This window comes from Labrus bergylta, chromosome 4 (genome assembly GCF_963930695.1).
Source record: "Labrus bergylta chromosome 4, fLabBer1.1, whole genome shotgun sequence".
Taxonomy (NCBI): Eukaryota; Metazoa; Chordata; class Actinopteri; order Labriformes; family Labridae; genus Labrus; species Labrus bergylta.
This window is the reverse complement of record NC_089198.1, coordinates 24,343,158-24,356,778: the sequence shown is the minus strand read 5'-3', so window position 1 is coordinate 24,356,778 and position 13,621 is coordinate 24,343,158. Positions and strand designations below refer to the sequence as shown.

At 40.2% G+C, this 13,621-nt stretch overlaps 3 protein-coding genes across 5 annotated transcripts; 2 read left to right on the top strand and 1 right to left on the bottom strand.

The window, feature by feature from the left end:
* The first annotated feature begins 197 nt into the window (after window positions 1–197).
* On the top strand, window positions 198–3,119 carry iba57 (iron-sulfur cluster assembly factor IBA57). The gene is made up of 3 exons (XM_020654372.3): window positions 198–673; window positions 1,921–2,270; window positions 2,419–3,119. The coding sequence occupies exons 1-3, from the start codon at window positions 315–317 to the stop codon at window positions 2,808–2,810; spliced, it is 1,101 nt and encodes a 366-aa protein (XP_020510028.2). The 5' UTR covers window positions 198–314; the 3' UTR covers window positions 2,811–3,119.
* On the bottom strand, window positions 3,120–5,862 carry jmjd4 (jumonji domain containing 4). The gene is made up of 6 exons (XM_020654370.3): window positions 5,215–5,862; window positions 4,947–5,112; window positions 4,413–4,538; window positions 4,029–4,296; window positions 3,787–3,933; window positions 3,120–3,666 (listed from the first exon to the last, which is right to left on the bottom strand). Exons 1-6 carry the CDS (start codon window positions 5,480–5,482, stop codon window positions 3,331–3,333), a joined length of 1,311 nt encoding a protein of 436 aa, XP_020510026.2. The 5' UTR covers window positions 5,483–5,862; the 3' UTR covers window positions 3,120–3,330.
* Window positions 5,207–12,602, top strand: snap47 (synaptosome associated protein 47). Of its 3 annotated transcripts, none has more exons than XM_065954196.1 (5): window positions 5,207–5,328; window positions 6,284–6,815; window positions 6,959–7,467; window positions 7,789–7,913; window positions 10,628–12,602. In XM_065954196.1, exons 2-5 carry the CDS (start codon window positions 6,319–6,321, stop codon window positions 10,772–10,774), a joined length of 1,278 nt encoding a protein of 425 aa, XP_065810268.1. In that variant the 5' UTR covers window positions 5,207–5,328; window positions 6,284–6,318; the 3' UTR covers window positions 10,775–12,602. The 3 variants fall into 3 exon arrangements, with proteins under 3 accessions (XP_065810268.1, XP_065810267.1, XP_065810266.1); XM_065954195.1 differs by lacking the exon at window positions 5,207–5,328 and adding an exon at window positions 5,945–6,083; XM_065954194.1 differs by lacking the exon at window positions 5,207–5,328 and adding an exon at window positions 5,945–6,152.
* Window positions 12,603–13,621: the final 1,019 nt, after the last annotated feature.

Genomic DNA, 13,621 nt, shown 5'->3' with positions numbered 1-13,621 from the left:
GCATTAACAACTACAACTACTAGAATAGTTGTACATTTCAGACTTTATTTTTTAACATATTTAGTAACTAACATATTAATAACATCTATAGGTGAAACAGGTAATTTAAGGAAAATAAAAAAAAACATCTGACGCAAAACAGCGTCACACCGTCACACGTGTGTTTGAAATATTTTCGAGCAATGCATTCTGGGATGGCAAAATGGAGGCGCCTATGGTTGTCTGCAAGCATTATGTAGTCGTCCACTGTGATGAATAGAAGATCAAACCACTTGATTTAAACACCAGCTACACTCTTAACATTAACATACAATATGGGGCTTTTATTTTTCTGCAGAGGAGCGTTCACGTCCGCTAATCGTGTCGGAAAATACGGTGGTCGGTGTTTGTGCGTAACGTTGAACGTCTCCGGTGCTTCAGCTCCGTCAGGAATACAAGTGAAGAGGTACAGCAGCCAGGGGACGAATAACGGAGGAGTTGCACCGGGACAGTTTGTGTGCTACCACCTTTGTCACCGGACCTTACTGAAAATCCAGGGACAAGACACGAGCCCGTTCCTTCAGGGGATTATAACCAATGACATGGCGCTGCTGGAGGAGCCTGCACACAAAGTCATGTACTCACATATGCTGAATGTGCAAGGAAGGACACTATATGACATCATGTTGTACAGGTATAGTACGCGTCATAATGCCGTTTAAACACTTGTTGTTGTTTTTTTAGGAAACACGAGGGTGCGGCTCCTTATCTTGTGACGCAGTTGTTGGCTCATACATTACAGCAAGTGTGAGACCGCAAACTATACACTGGTCTTCACTTTAGATTTTATACGTTTTAAGATCTAACAGTTTTGCTTTATTATTTGTATCCCCTTGAGGGGTTACTCTCAGTTGCAAACCGTAACCAAAAAAATCCCTCATAACACTTTCACAAAGTAGACCCTTATTTTTATAGGAAATGGTGTTCCTGCTACATGTTCCTAAGGTGTGTCCTTTAAAAAAAAAATCGTTTGTGTTTTATTTTATGTCTCTATTGAACACATTTTCAGCAGTAAATCAATTCAATGTTGGACTGTACTAAATACAATTTAATTTAACATTTTTTTTAACTTTTCTAACCTGGTGTATCATTTAAAGTTTGTTGACAAAGTAACCATATTTATATGAAAGTGATCACAGTCTTGAGTTATAACCAGTATTATAATGTTACGTTTTTGAGTGAATATCTGCAATATGACAACAAAAGCTTGTGTAATGCACATAGACTGTAGGAAGCCTCTTTTTTTTTTTTTAAGATGAGGGAAAAAAACACTAAATTAACCAGTGGAATTTCATGTTTCTGAAGATGCTAAATTATAGTTTTTAGGTTTTATTTTGATTTAGTTTGTTTGTATATACTGTCAAATTAGTAATTTTTTATTGTCCTTGAAGATCAAATAACAAGATATCTTTAATTAAATCATTTGATAGATGCAGCAGTCTGTTTACAGTTTGTTAGAAGCATAATGTCGAATATAAAAAGCCCCTTCACAAATATTGTTCATGGTGAATATATGAACAGCCTGTGTTTGGTACAAATTTACTCAAAACCTTTTTCGTTGCAACTGTTAAGGCAGGAGAATGTATACCTTTATCTTTTATACACATATGGACATTAGTCATGCCATGTAGCTCCATTAAAGCTGCAGGACCACCCTGAAGATATACAATATAATTTCACATATCGCAGTGCTGTGTGTCCGAATGCATGTCTTCTGGGGATCATCAAAACTATTTTTAGACAATAAAACTAATTCAGGGAGACAGTCAGACGGCAAAATATGTTCACCTTAAAAAATAACACCTTGAAGAAAAGTGATTTTATGTTTTGCTTTTATACTCATGAAAAAAAGACGTCAAAACTTGCTGTATTTCCTTTCAGTCTAAAAGAAGCTGAAGCAGGACAGGGGGTTTTCCTGGAGTGCGACTGCACAGTTAAAGACTCAATCTTGAGACATTTGAAGGTGTACAAGATTCGCAGAAAGATCACCATAAACCCTTGTCCCGACCTCTCTGTATGGGCTGTACTTCCAAAGCACAAGAGCACGGGTGAAGAGGCCAGTACACCGGAGCTCTCCTCCCCAGAAAAAGCTTTGGTGTGGGAGACTGATCCTCGAACTCAGATGATGGGCTGGAGACTGGTGGTGGACAGTCAGGTCGACCCCTCGGAGGTCATTTCATCATGTCAGAAAGGTGACACAGAGGAGTATCACAAACATCGCTATGCGCTAGGTAAGAGATGTCAAGTCATTGCACACATGCAGTTTGTATTTTACTTAGTTTTACTAGTTTGTGGGTTGAGGACAAAGGATTTTCACGCACGTGTCCTGACATGGTTTTACAAGTTTTGTTTATTTTCTCTGCTGTCGTTGTTGTCTAGGACTTCCTGAGGGGGTGAAGGACCTACCCCCTGGGACGGCACTACCACTAGAGTCGAATCTAGTCTTCATGCAGGGTATCAGCTTTAGCAAAGGCTGCTACATTGGCCAGGAGCTCACAGCCAGGACTCATCACACTGGGGTGATTCGCAAACGCCTGATGCCAGCACGCTTGTCAGCTCCAGTGTCAGACCTCGAGGACGGAGCTTCCCTGCAAACACAGTCCGGCAAGCCAGCTGGGAAGTACCGAGCAGGGGTTGGAGAGCTGGGTCTGAGCCTAATCCGTATGGCACATGCCAAAGAGGTATTGACGCTTAAATCTTCTGACGACACCAAAGTGACACTCGAGGTGGCTGTGCCAGACTGGTGGCCTAAAGACGTGAAAGTCAACTGAAGACAAGGATGTTTTACAGTTCCCTTCAAATGTGATGTACATCAAATCTGACAGACGTCTCTTGAAAAGAACCCTGAAGTACAGTATGTTACACTGTCATTGCTTAACAGCTGTGTGGCACTGACCCAGAAATGGGTGTTTTTTTTTTGTTTTTTGCAATAAAACTTACTTTAAGAGTGATTTTACCCAAATTATTAAGATTATTTAAAACACAAATATGATACTAAAAATATCTGTTTTTCAGCACTATAGAATTATGTTTATGGTATTGGTTGTTGAATAAATATTTAAAAAACAAAACAAACTCCATCCACTTGTATCTTTTATTCACCTTTTTATCTTTCAGTGCAAAAAAAAAATCTAAACATTCACAAGCAACACATTGTATTCTACTCCAAACTAAAGGTGAGGCAATATCTTTACCATCACCATTTTTTCTTTTTCACAATATACAAATTGGCACTTGTCATTCAAGCTAATTCCAGATGATAAGTACATTGATGAGACACCACTGAACATCTTATTCCTGATAAAGGAGATGCTGCCCCCTGGTGGATTGTATGGTGTCACGAATTTGCTGTAACATGGTTTCTGGCTGCAAAGTCAAAGTAGAATGATCCAGCCGCTTAAAGTCTTCATTGCAGAGTAGGCATTCAATAATATGAGCCACTCTTTGTAGGTCAAAGGCAGCATGGTAAGGTCCAAGCACGGTGAGGGTCTCTGACAGATGTCGTGGGCATTCGGAGGAATCCCCAGAAGAGCAAGCATTCAGGAAAGCCATTCTGTTGTTGGCAATGATCTTTAAAAACGAGGCAAATTCTCCATAGTTGATACCAGAGCAGGCTTTCATGATGACCTGAAAAGTAAAGTATAATATTAACTTCACTTATTGCATTGCAAACATTCCCAGTAACAGAATGGGTTTTTTTTTTTTTTTTAAGAGTGTGCAGGTTGACAAGTCCTGTCCCTACAGTACCTGGCAGTGCTGGTGCCACGAGTCCATCGTGTTTCTCCATTCATTAATCTCTTTTTGAACAGACGACAGCTCATTCTGAAGAAACTGCCACATGATGTCGATGTTGCAGCCGTTCAACCAGTTATGATTTATGGAGATGGTGTCCTCCTGCAAGATAAACATATAGAACAGAGAATTCCTGTCAAAATACGATAACAAGCCATAATGTTTACAAGTGTAATTTTGTTTCTTTTAGAGTTTACCAGATTATAAACTTGATGGTGCCAGCCACTGGGCACAAAAATGATTTCCCCCGCCTCTTGAATAATTTCAAGAGGTTGACAGGCTTCCTCGGAGTGTGGAAAAAGGCCTTTATCTCGCAGTTCAGCAGATGTAACATCATAAGGGAGGTTCCCATGAGTGTCCCGTAAAAACTCCTCCTGACCGGGGGGATACAGGAGCCATTTTTTCCTGCCACATATGTTTGCAGACCAACTGTAGGAGCGGAACACATCAGCGTGGAACGGAGTCCTGGTGACGAGAAAATGCATCGACTAGCATAAAACATCACAAACTAGTTTTTCACTACATGTCTGGTATGTGTTCTCATACATTTGAAAACAAAACAGATTTTTTTTTTCCCCCACCATGAGCCTTTGGGTCCCATGTAGACAAAGCGATAGTCGTCCACCTCAAGTGTATCCCAGTATTCATTAAGCCAGTCAGAAGAAAAGAAGACCGGTGTGGTGTAAACATTATGTTCTGGAAAGTCCCTGTAGAACAAGAGAACAGAATTGACCATTAGTCAGTAGTGTGGGCATATAATAATAATAATTTATACTTTATTGATCCTGCAAGGGGAAATCAGTTTTTTACACTCTGTCTAGTGAACATGCTACACAAACAGGATCCTATGGACATGCACTAATGGAGAGGTCTCTGAGTGAGGGAGCTGCCCACAGTGAGCGCTCTTGAGCTGGTGGGAGGCAGGTTAGGTGCCTTGCTCAAGGGCACCTCAGCAGTGCTCAGGAAGCGGACTGCCACCTCTCCAGCTACCAGGCAAATTTCCGTGCCGGGACTCGAACCGACGACCCTCCGATTCCCAACCCAAGACCCTACAGACTGAGCCACTGTACACTGCGCAGTGTGCAGTAAAAATGTAATGCAATCAAAATTGATACCTTGACATGTGCCAGTCTTTAAGATAAAGACATCCCTTAGGTGACGAATGGCCATTCTGGATGTATTCCCTCCAGTATTGTATAAATTCTTTGAAAGGCATCACTTGTTTCGGGTTGGCATTGTACTCCTTTGCGTTGCAGTTTGCGACAGGAACAGGAGTCTCCTCTGTCGTGAATAACAAACAAAAGTCATCTACAATTCGGTACATCAATGGCAGCACTTGCATGTTGACGCATTTAAATGAGTAATAGTCACATGGTTATTTACCAAACTGTTGGAGCAGTTTCTGGAAATTAGGCTTCCCCTCCTCAGACACCCACTGCTTCCTACACTTCCAGTCGTCTGTAAACCTCCTTGAAAACATACACGGGTGATTCGGAAGTAAGTACTTCTTGAAAAACTTGGAATAGCTCAACTCCTTGTCGATGTAATCTAAAAAATGAGGAGACCAAAACTGGTCATAAGACTGTCTTGTTATTTTTGCCAGACTGCAGCAGTTGCGATAAGCCTCCCTGTCCATGATGTTTGTAAACATTCAACACCTCGGCTAGCCTGTTAGCAACGCTTAGCTGTCACCGTTTAGACGGCAAGAAACGTGACAACAAGACTCACAGCTCCACCGGGTAAACATTATACAGCACATGTCGCTTCACATTTACAGTAAACATGTGCTCGACAGAGCTGGGAAAACTAGCACTGCGCTTAAAAACGTAAGGTTATTTTGTTTGCAGGTCGCTGCAAATGACTCCATCCCGAGGTGTAAATAACGAGAGTAATCAATGTCACCACAACCCTGTTATAACCTTTTACGTATTAAATGCTTGCAATGCACGCCATCTTATCTGTTCAGGTAACCGCCGTCTAATGATAACAATTGATCTCAAAGCCCTTGTCGATGTCAGATTTCTCTCGCTGCAGGATTTTCCAGCCGAACAGTAAATACTGCCGTGCTTTTTACATGACGTCACTTCCGTAATAAACATCAGCGCTACCTTCCTGGGAAGAGTGTGGGGGTAATGTTGTGCTGGATGTCCTAAAAGGCAATGTTGTCGGTTGTTGTTTAGGGAAATATTTTGTTCAAGCAAGTGTTGATAGATGACGTTTTGTGAGGCGCTCAGGTTAATGCGAGCTGTTCGGTAAGAAGGTCGCTCCTCGCCTCAGAGAAGCTAATCTGCTGCCTGCATCCCATATAAGGCTTTTTAACAGTATGTTACTGTCAGGATTACTCTCACATTATTTTCTTTGTTATGTAATAATAGACTCAAAAAGTAACAGTGTGTGTTATTGTATGGTAAACATGTAATAAAGAAGCTTTTTTTTTTTGCCCTTCTTCCAGGTAAAAAAAGAAAGAAAAGTGAATGTCCTTCCAAAATGAGCCGGATCACACCCATCCACAGCTGGTCTGGCTCCTATTACATCAACAGTGAAAAGCGATGGGAAAGTGGCACCCTGTCCCTCACTAGGACCATGCTGTACTTTTACGCACCCCATAGTAAGGAGAGTCTGGCCAATTTCCGCCTTTCTAGAATCATGGAAATCAAGATGGAGTCGTCTAGTTTCATCTTCAGCACCCTCACCGTGCTCGAAGAGGGCAACGTGAAACACTGGTTTGGCTCCCTTAAGCCCAACAGGGTAGTGGTTTATAATGTGTTGGAACATTTCTGGAGAGAGCACCTTTTGTCCCCCAGCTCAGAACCCCGGGGGGCGGAGTGTAAACCCTCTAAAGGCAAAGAGCTGATCAGCCTGGTGGCAGGGGCTCAAAGAAGACTGGAGGACACTGGCAGAGTCCTCAGCCACCAAGGAGACCAGTTTGACAATATGATGCAGGGACTAGAGAAGATTGACTCAGATCTGGGAGTGGCTGATAAGTAACTATCTAAATATTTAATTTCACAAAGATATAATGCCCTTATTCGTATGCAGTAATAAGCTACATGCAAAAACAGGTTTACACTGAAATATGTCAATTCATACACTGATGTTTCTGATGTGTCCTTTCTATATTTTGCAGACTTTTGTCAGAGCTTGAGTCTCCCTCCTGGTGGCCTTTTGGTAAACTCCCCTGGAAGGCTCAGCAGGAAGCAAAGGCTGAGGATGCTGCAAGAGCTGCTGCTGCAGTTGCTGCTGCAGCTGGCAGAGAATCCGGTAGAAATAAGGTGATCACAAGCATCCCAGCTGTAGTGACAAAAGGCGGCGACTCAGACTTAAAACCCGGATGCCTGTTGGTGCTGGTGTCCTCACTGGAGGTACGAGACACAAACTGCCAACTTCTTCACCGCTTCGAACGAAATGAAGTCGACGAAATCAGGGTGCACAGTCCGTATGAGATCACTGTCAGACAGCGGTTTATTGGGAAGCCAGATATATGCTACAGGTTCCTGTCAGCCAAGATGCCAGAGGCACTGTCAGTTTTAGAGATGCAGTACAAAAAGAAGCTGGAGCTTACTAGTCAGTTCACTGCATTTAAGGCAACTCCAGTCTCATCTCCGTCTGACGCAGAGGGAAAGAACTGGAACGAAGGTAAGGCACAGAAAATATTAAAATGGCTTCAGTATGTTACTGTTTTCATGTTTAGTATAAAATTGACCACTAAGTGGCAGTACAGGTCTATTTTTTTCCACATCTGTACACTTATAGCTGTGTAGCCAAATGTAAAAACATTTTACCCACATGACTTTTGGACACGGCCATTGGTGTCTCTCCCTTACAGAAATGTGTTTTGATGAGTCACTCTACCCTGATTGCCTCAGTTGCTGTACTCTGAGTTTACTGTCTGCATATGTCTGGAGGGAACATATGTACTCTGCACTTTTTCACCACCTCCTCCACCCACCGACTCAGGTTTGCTGCCAAGGTGCCCAGAGACCGAGCTCCCACTGGAGGTCCCAGCAGGAGATCTCTCCCAGTTGCAGGTGCAAGTCCTCCAGCCATCTGTCAGTCGGACTGAGGCCCAGGAGCTCAAACAGGTGAGACCTGTGTGAAAATATGACATGCACTACTGTGGCATTTATATTTCTGTACACAGTAAATAACTCCATGATTTCAGTTACCCATGTTTTGATAGGCCCATTCAAACCCATAATACACCATAATGATTTACATTTTTTTCACTGTATGTTTAAAATCTTATTTAGTGAGACCACAAACCAAAGTCCATCCTGATTTTAAGAGAAGGAAAGAAATCTATTCAGTCATTTGGTCAGACTTTACAACGTCTTTCCATTCAGAAGCATACAACATAAGAAATGTTTCAGACATGGTCTGCGGTGGCAAAACCTACATTGTGACGCACATCCAGAAGAATGGTTCAGACCGTTTTTTTTTATTCCAGGTAGCTTTAAAAAAAGTATTTTTTATGTAAATGGTTACCTATAGTAATTATCTTTTCGTATCATTATGTTAATGCACACACCCCAGCAATGATGGTGAGCTACCATACAGGTCACTAGGAACACATACTCTATGTCTTACCCAAGAGGTGAAGTCCTAACAACCTATCCTGTGATCAGTGGTTAACCCACTCTACCTCCTGAGCCACAGCAACCTTGGTACAGTACATTAATGTAACCAGAACCAACTGACCATTTGTTTAGTTACAGCACATTTAAATACACATCACATGTGGTTTCAGACTAACAAATTAATCAAATCCACGAGTTAGGCTTTAACAGCTGGTGCCAAACAGACTATGTGAGAGTTAACAAGATGTAGGGGTAAGAAAAGATCATGCAAATAATTGGCTGTAGAAGTAAAACATTATGCAATCACTTCAAATGCCAATTGGAAATACAGCCTTAAAATGTGTGGGTTTCCAATTCATACAATTAGTTGGGGAAATAACATATTCTTTGAACGTATTTCTTACATATAGCTTTTTAAAGGGGCCCTAAACGTGCATGGTTCTCTCTGGTTGACAAAATATTCAGAGATAATAACTTATTTTTTTCAAGTCAGTACCACTACTTCCAGGGCTTTTTATAATAATAATAATAATAATAATAATAATACTAAAATAGCTTAAATTAACATATGTAGTGTTTCAAGGGACACAAGGACGTTCACGTCAGAACACACGAAGACAACACAATTAAAAAAGTCCTTAAACTGTGTCCATATCAGAGATAATCTTGGCCGAGCCAGTCTTATTATTGTTATTTGATAATGAGCAATAAGAACTTTGATATTGGAGTTATGAGGGCATCACAAGAGAATTGTCTCCAGGTTACAGAGATGTTTAATGAAAACTTGGAGAATTTATTTGATATACCAAGGAAATTAGAGGACAGCATGATGCAGTGTTTTCCATTGTAGTTTAGTGACTTAAAAATCTTGATTAAATATTTGTTGCATTGCGTAACTTGGGAAAAGCATGGTCAACACTTAACAGCTAATATAAAGCAGCACTCTGGTCGGCTATTGTTTGAATAAATCACATATTGTCTAAAGCTGTTCAGACTTCAAAGACTGACAATTTGGACTTAATGCTACGCTTCTGTACACACCCTGCTTTTACTGTAATTCACGTCAAGATTAAAATCTACAGCTGGGTGACTTGTACAGAGGGTCACTCAGTTAAATGTCAGGTTGTAAGCACTTCAGCAAATATTCCCTCTCGTGCAAGCATTTTTAAAGAAGAAGCTGCCGTGAATAGAAGGACACAGACTCAAAATGAAAATAAGGATCTTTGTTTTGTTATGTTTGTATTTTTTATTTAATCTTGGCCCTGTCATGCTCAAGACATTAGCTATTTAAGTCATGTATTTTTCTGTTAGTTCTAGCCTAAATGTTTAATTTTGGGGGGTTTTGTACATGACTTAAGTCCTCTAACCATTGTATAAGCAGCAGCTAAAAATATTCATGTTATGTGTTTTTCTATGACACATCAAACCTCCTGTGAATGTGAACTGTACGGTGTGATTCCATCATGTTCTCCTGCTTGAAATTGTAAAGTCAGACCTGAGTGAGGGAACACAGTGGTTCCACGGTGTGTACTGACATACTATCTGTTTTTCAAACTGCTGTCTGGAACTGTTTCTGTGCTTGGTGACATAATGTCAGTGGGTGTGTGAGTGTGTAGCATAACATAATATTAGTTTAGAAAGCATGGTGGTATGGGTTTGGAGGAGGGTTTATTAGGTTTTGCTTGGCACATCACTGTATATTTAAGTTGTTCCATCACAGCTAGCATACACAGCTCCCAAAATCCACTGAGAGCAGAAAACAAATAGTATTTTTATGATATCAAAGATCCCAGGAGATAAGCAAAGACGTCTGTCTGAATATTTTCTCATGTTCCAGAAACTGCACAATATTAAACATAACAATGAATGCCATGTGATTAGCTGTTATTGCATCATGGCTGGTTTTACATTTTCAGGTTTGTTCTCCTCTACAGACATAAAGCAGCAGGCTCTCTGGATTAAATGAACATTTCACTCTAACCCTATCTTCTTTCCCTTTTCACTAACACACTCACTTATACCTCACTGACCCCATCTTTGCACCTCTGCACATATGGTCCACACATTCCACCCTGCAACAGCTCACCATTTTTTTCTCTAGGTTTCAAGTTTTTTAATCTTCTTTTATTCGTGTCTTGCTTCTTAGTTTTCCACTCTCATCTGAGGCTGATGTGTTATTCCCTAAACAAAACAGTGCGTGTGTGTGTGTGTGATTGCAGATGCTGATGCAGCTGAAGAATCTTGCCCTGGAGGCAGAGACAGAACTGGAACGGCACGATGAGGTTCTGGACGTGCTGACGAGCTCCACAGACCGGGCCACCATGCATATTGAGAAGCACACCTGCCGCATGAAGAGGCTGCTGTAGTTCTGGCAGACAAGCAGACACACTATGGCACATTCTGAGTATATGAGGTCAACCAGTGGGAAAAGATAAATATGCTCTAAATGATTCAACGGAATGTTTTCAGTTGCACTTGATGTTTTAATCATATACTGTGTAAAACATGGAAATGGTCTCAATGACATTCTGCATTTGAAGCCCAAAATCCCTGTCCTCATGTTGGAAATGCTTGCTTACTTATTCCCCCTTACTTTGGATCAATAGCAGTAGGGAAAGAGTTGAAGCTGAGGCGGGCCTTAAGTCTGCATACAGCTACATGCGCCCATCTGTCAGTCAACCCAGCCTGTCCTGAATTATGTAAATTCATAAAAAACCTTTAGCTCAAATATTAACAAAGTGGATGAGTTACAAAAGCTTGACCCCCCACCCCCTGTTCAATTCTTACTAATCAGTGAATTAGCTATTCAGACCCAAACTGTTCTTTTACCAGGCTGTAAACATGTTAAATTATGTTGAAAAAAGAATTTTAACATGGGACCTAAAGTGGATTCCTTGGTTTTTGCAGCCATCCTCAAGTGGACACTCGAGGAACTGCGTTTTTTTGTACACTGGCATTGGCTTCATTTTTCAACATGGGAGGTTATTATGACATACTCACATGAGTTAGAGTTGCAGGGATTTCTGGGAAGTGCATCAATGTTTGCTGAAAATGCTCACCACAAACACTGACATTTGGATATCATTGAAAATGACTACAGAAACAGTGTTCCGACATCTTGTATCTCATCTATGGGATCATGCATGATGCATGATCTTTTAGAAAAACATAAGTGAACCCCATTTTTTCAAATTCAAAATAGTCAGTTTTATAATTTCCCTCTTTTGATTGATTGATTGTGGCGCTTGGTACACAGCCATCATTTAAAGACCCATCTTACAAAGGACCCAGCGTTGGCAGCCTGAATATAACCTCAACAGCTACACTGGAACTAGCTAATATAACTACCACAGTGTAACATAACCTTCTGTTTTAAAGATAATTTGACGTTTTGAAGGCCTCATCTGTTTTTTAATACAAGTATATTTAAAAATATGACAAAACAAATTATTTATTCTGTCAGCACAAATGTAAAGTCAACTGCATGTTGTTCCCATAGATGTTGTTTATAAGATAAATGGGAAATAATTCAATAATTTGCAAAGTGAAAGACTGACGGACTAAAAGTTTAAACGTGTTAGAGAGTCGTCTCAGCGTTTTTGATGATTCTGATAAGAATGCTTTCCCTTTTATAACCTTTTTTTTTGTCCCAGTGAATTTTTCTTTCTCAGGTCCGATGTGTCACTAATACTGTCTGCACAGTTTCTCTGTAGCCCATGTTGCATGTCCCATATTACTGCTTTGTATCGCATCAAGTGAAAATGTTTCATCGATGTCAACATATAGCAAAATACTGTAAATGTGCAAGGATGTGCAATTTCTGGCACTCAGAAATATAAAGTAAGACACTCTTCTTGTACTCAATAAGAGTAAGCTTAAGATGATCATGAAAACATGTCCCTGATGAGGCTGTTTATGTCTTCCTTATGATGGATACTATTTGAAATCTGTATTATCTGTCTATAACCGACACGTTTTATTTTAGGTCAGTGATTTTAATGGTCTGTTCTCAATGTAAACTTGCAATTAGCTACATACTGTATGTGAACTTGAAATATCTTTACCATATTTTTAAATAATCAATAATTACTATAAAGATGCATCCATAAATGATCTCTCAATACAAAAGAAACAAATCTGTCAAAGCATTTCATTTGAAATAAAGTCTGGAATCAAAATCATGATCATAAATAAGATCCGTTTGATTGTTCATAATGCTTTTTTGGCTTTTTGCTGTTTTTTGTGTTGTTGTTTTTTTTTACTTTAAAGTTTCAGCCATGGTGAGAAAACGCAACTTAATATCTGTAACTAGCTTATCGTTGTAATCAGGATTTCTAGCATTGGCTATGTACCGTATCTCTGATGAACCAATTTGACCTTGCTATCCAAAGGAAGAGAGTTAGCATTCAGCTAGTGAGAAAAGCTGAGCTTTTAGTAGCTAAAGAACCTCCAAATGTATCAGGTCAGGTGCTGAGCAAAACAGAGAACAAAGGAGTACATAGCCTATTGAAGTTCAAATTAAATAGTTAAAAATGAATGATAAGAAACTACTGATAATGAACATATTTTCTCATATTATGAGAAGATTTCCTGTTTGTAACATATTTCCGTATCATGCGCAGGAATTGGGGAAACAACTATTAAAACCTCTCTCTTCAGTTTTTGTTGGAATGTGAAGGTTTAATTTCTCACTCTGCTGCTACTATGAAGAAAATGCTATGCTTCCAGCTCTGTGATTGGTTATCCTCCTATGAAATTAGTGCCATGTCCTAAAATTAGAGATGAAATTCTAATGACAGTATAATGGACCAATCACAGCTTCCCTATTATTGGAGGAGGGGCTTTGCTATCATTATTGCAAGTCCTCCTGCTGTGAGAACAAGAATCTCCAGCTAGCTAAAAGTTCACAAAACTAAGGTAGCTAGCCTAACTCGCCTTTTTCCTAGAGTAACGGAACTGCTAGTAAGGATGATACCGTCCTGAATTCATTATTTACACCATTTAGATTAACCTTTAATGTAAATCAGGAAAGTAGGACCTACACCTGAGCTTAAATTGGTGAAGAATACAAGGGCTTTTTGGACACATAACTCCAGCAATTGCAAGCGACACCTGTGGTGGACTCATCAAATGGTCGGCCTATTTCAAATCTATCAGAACGCCGTGCCAACTTCTTTTGACCTGGCCGCTGCTGCTGCTGCTGCTGCTGCTCT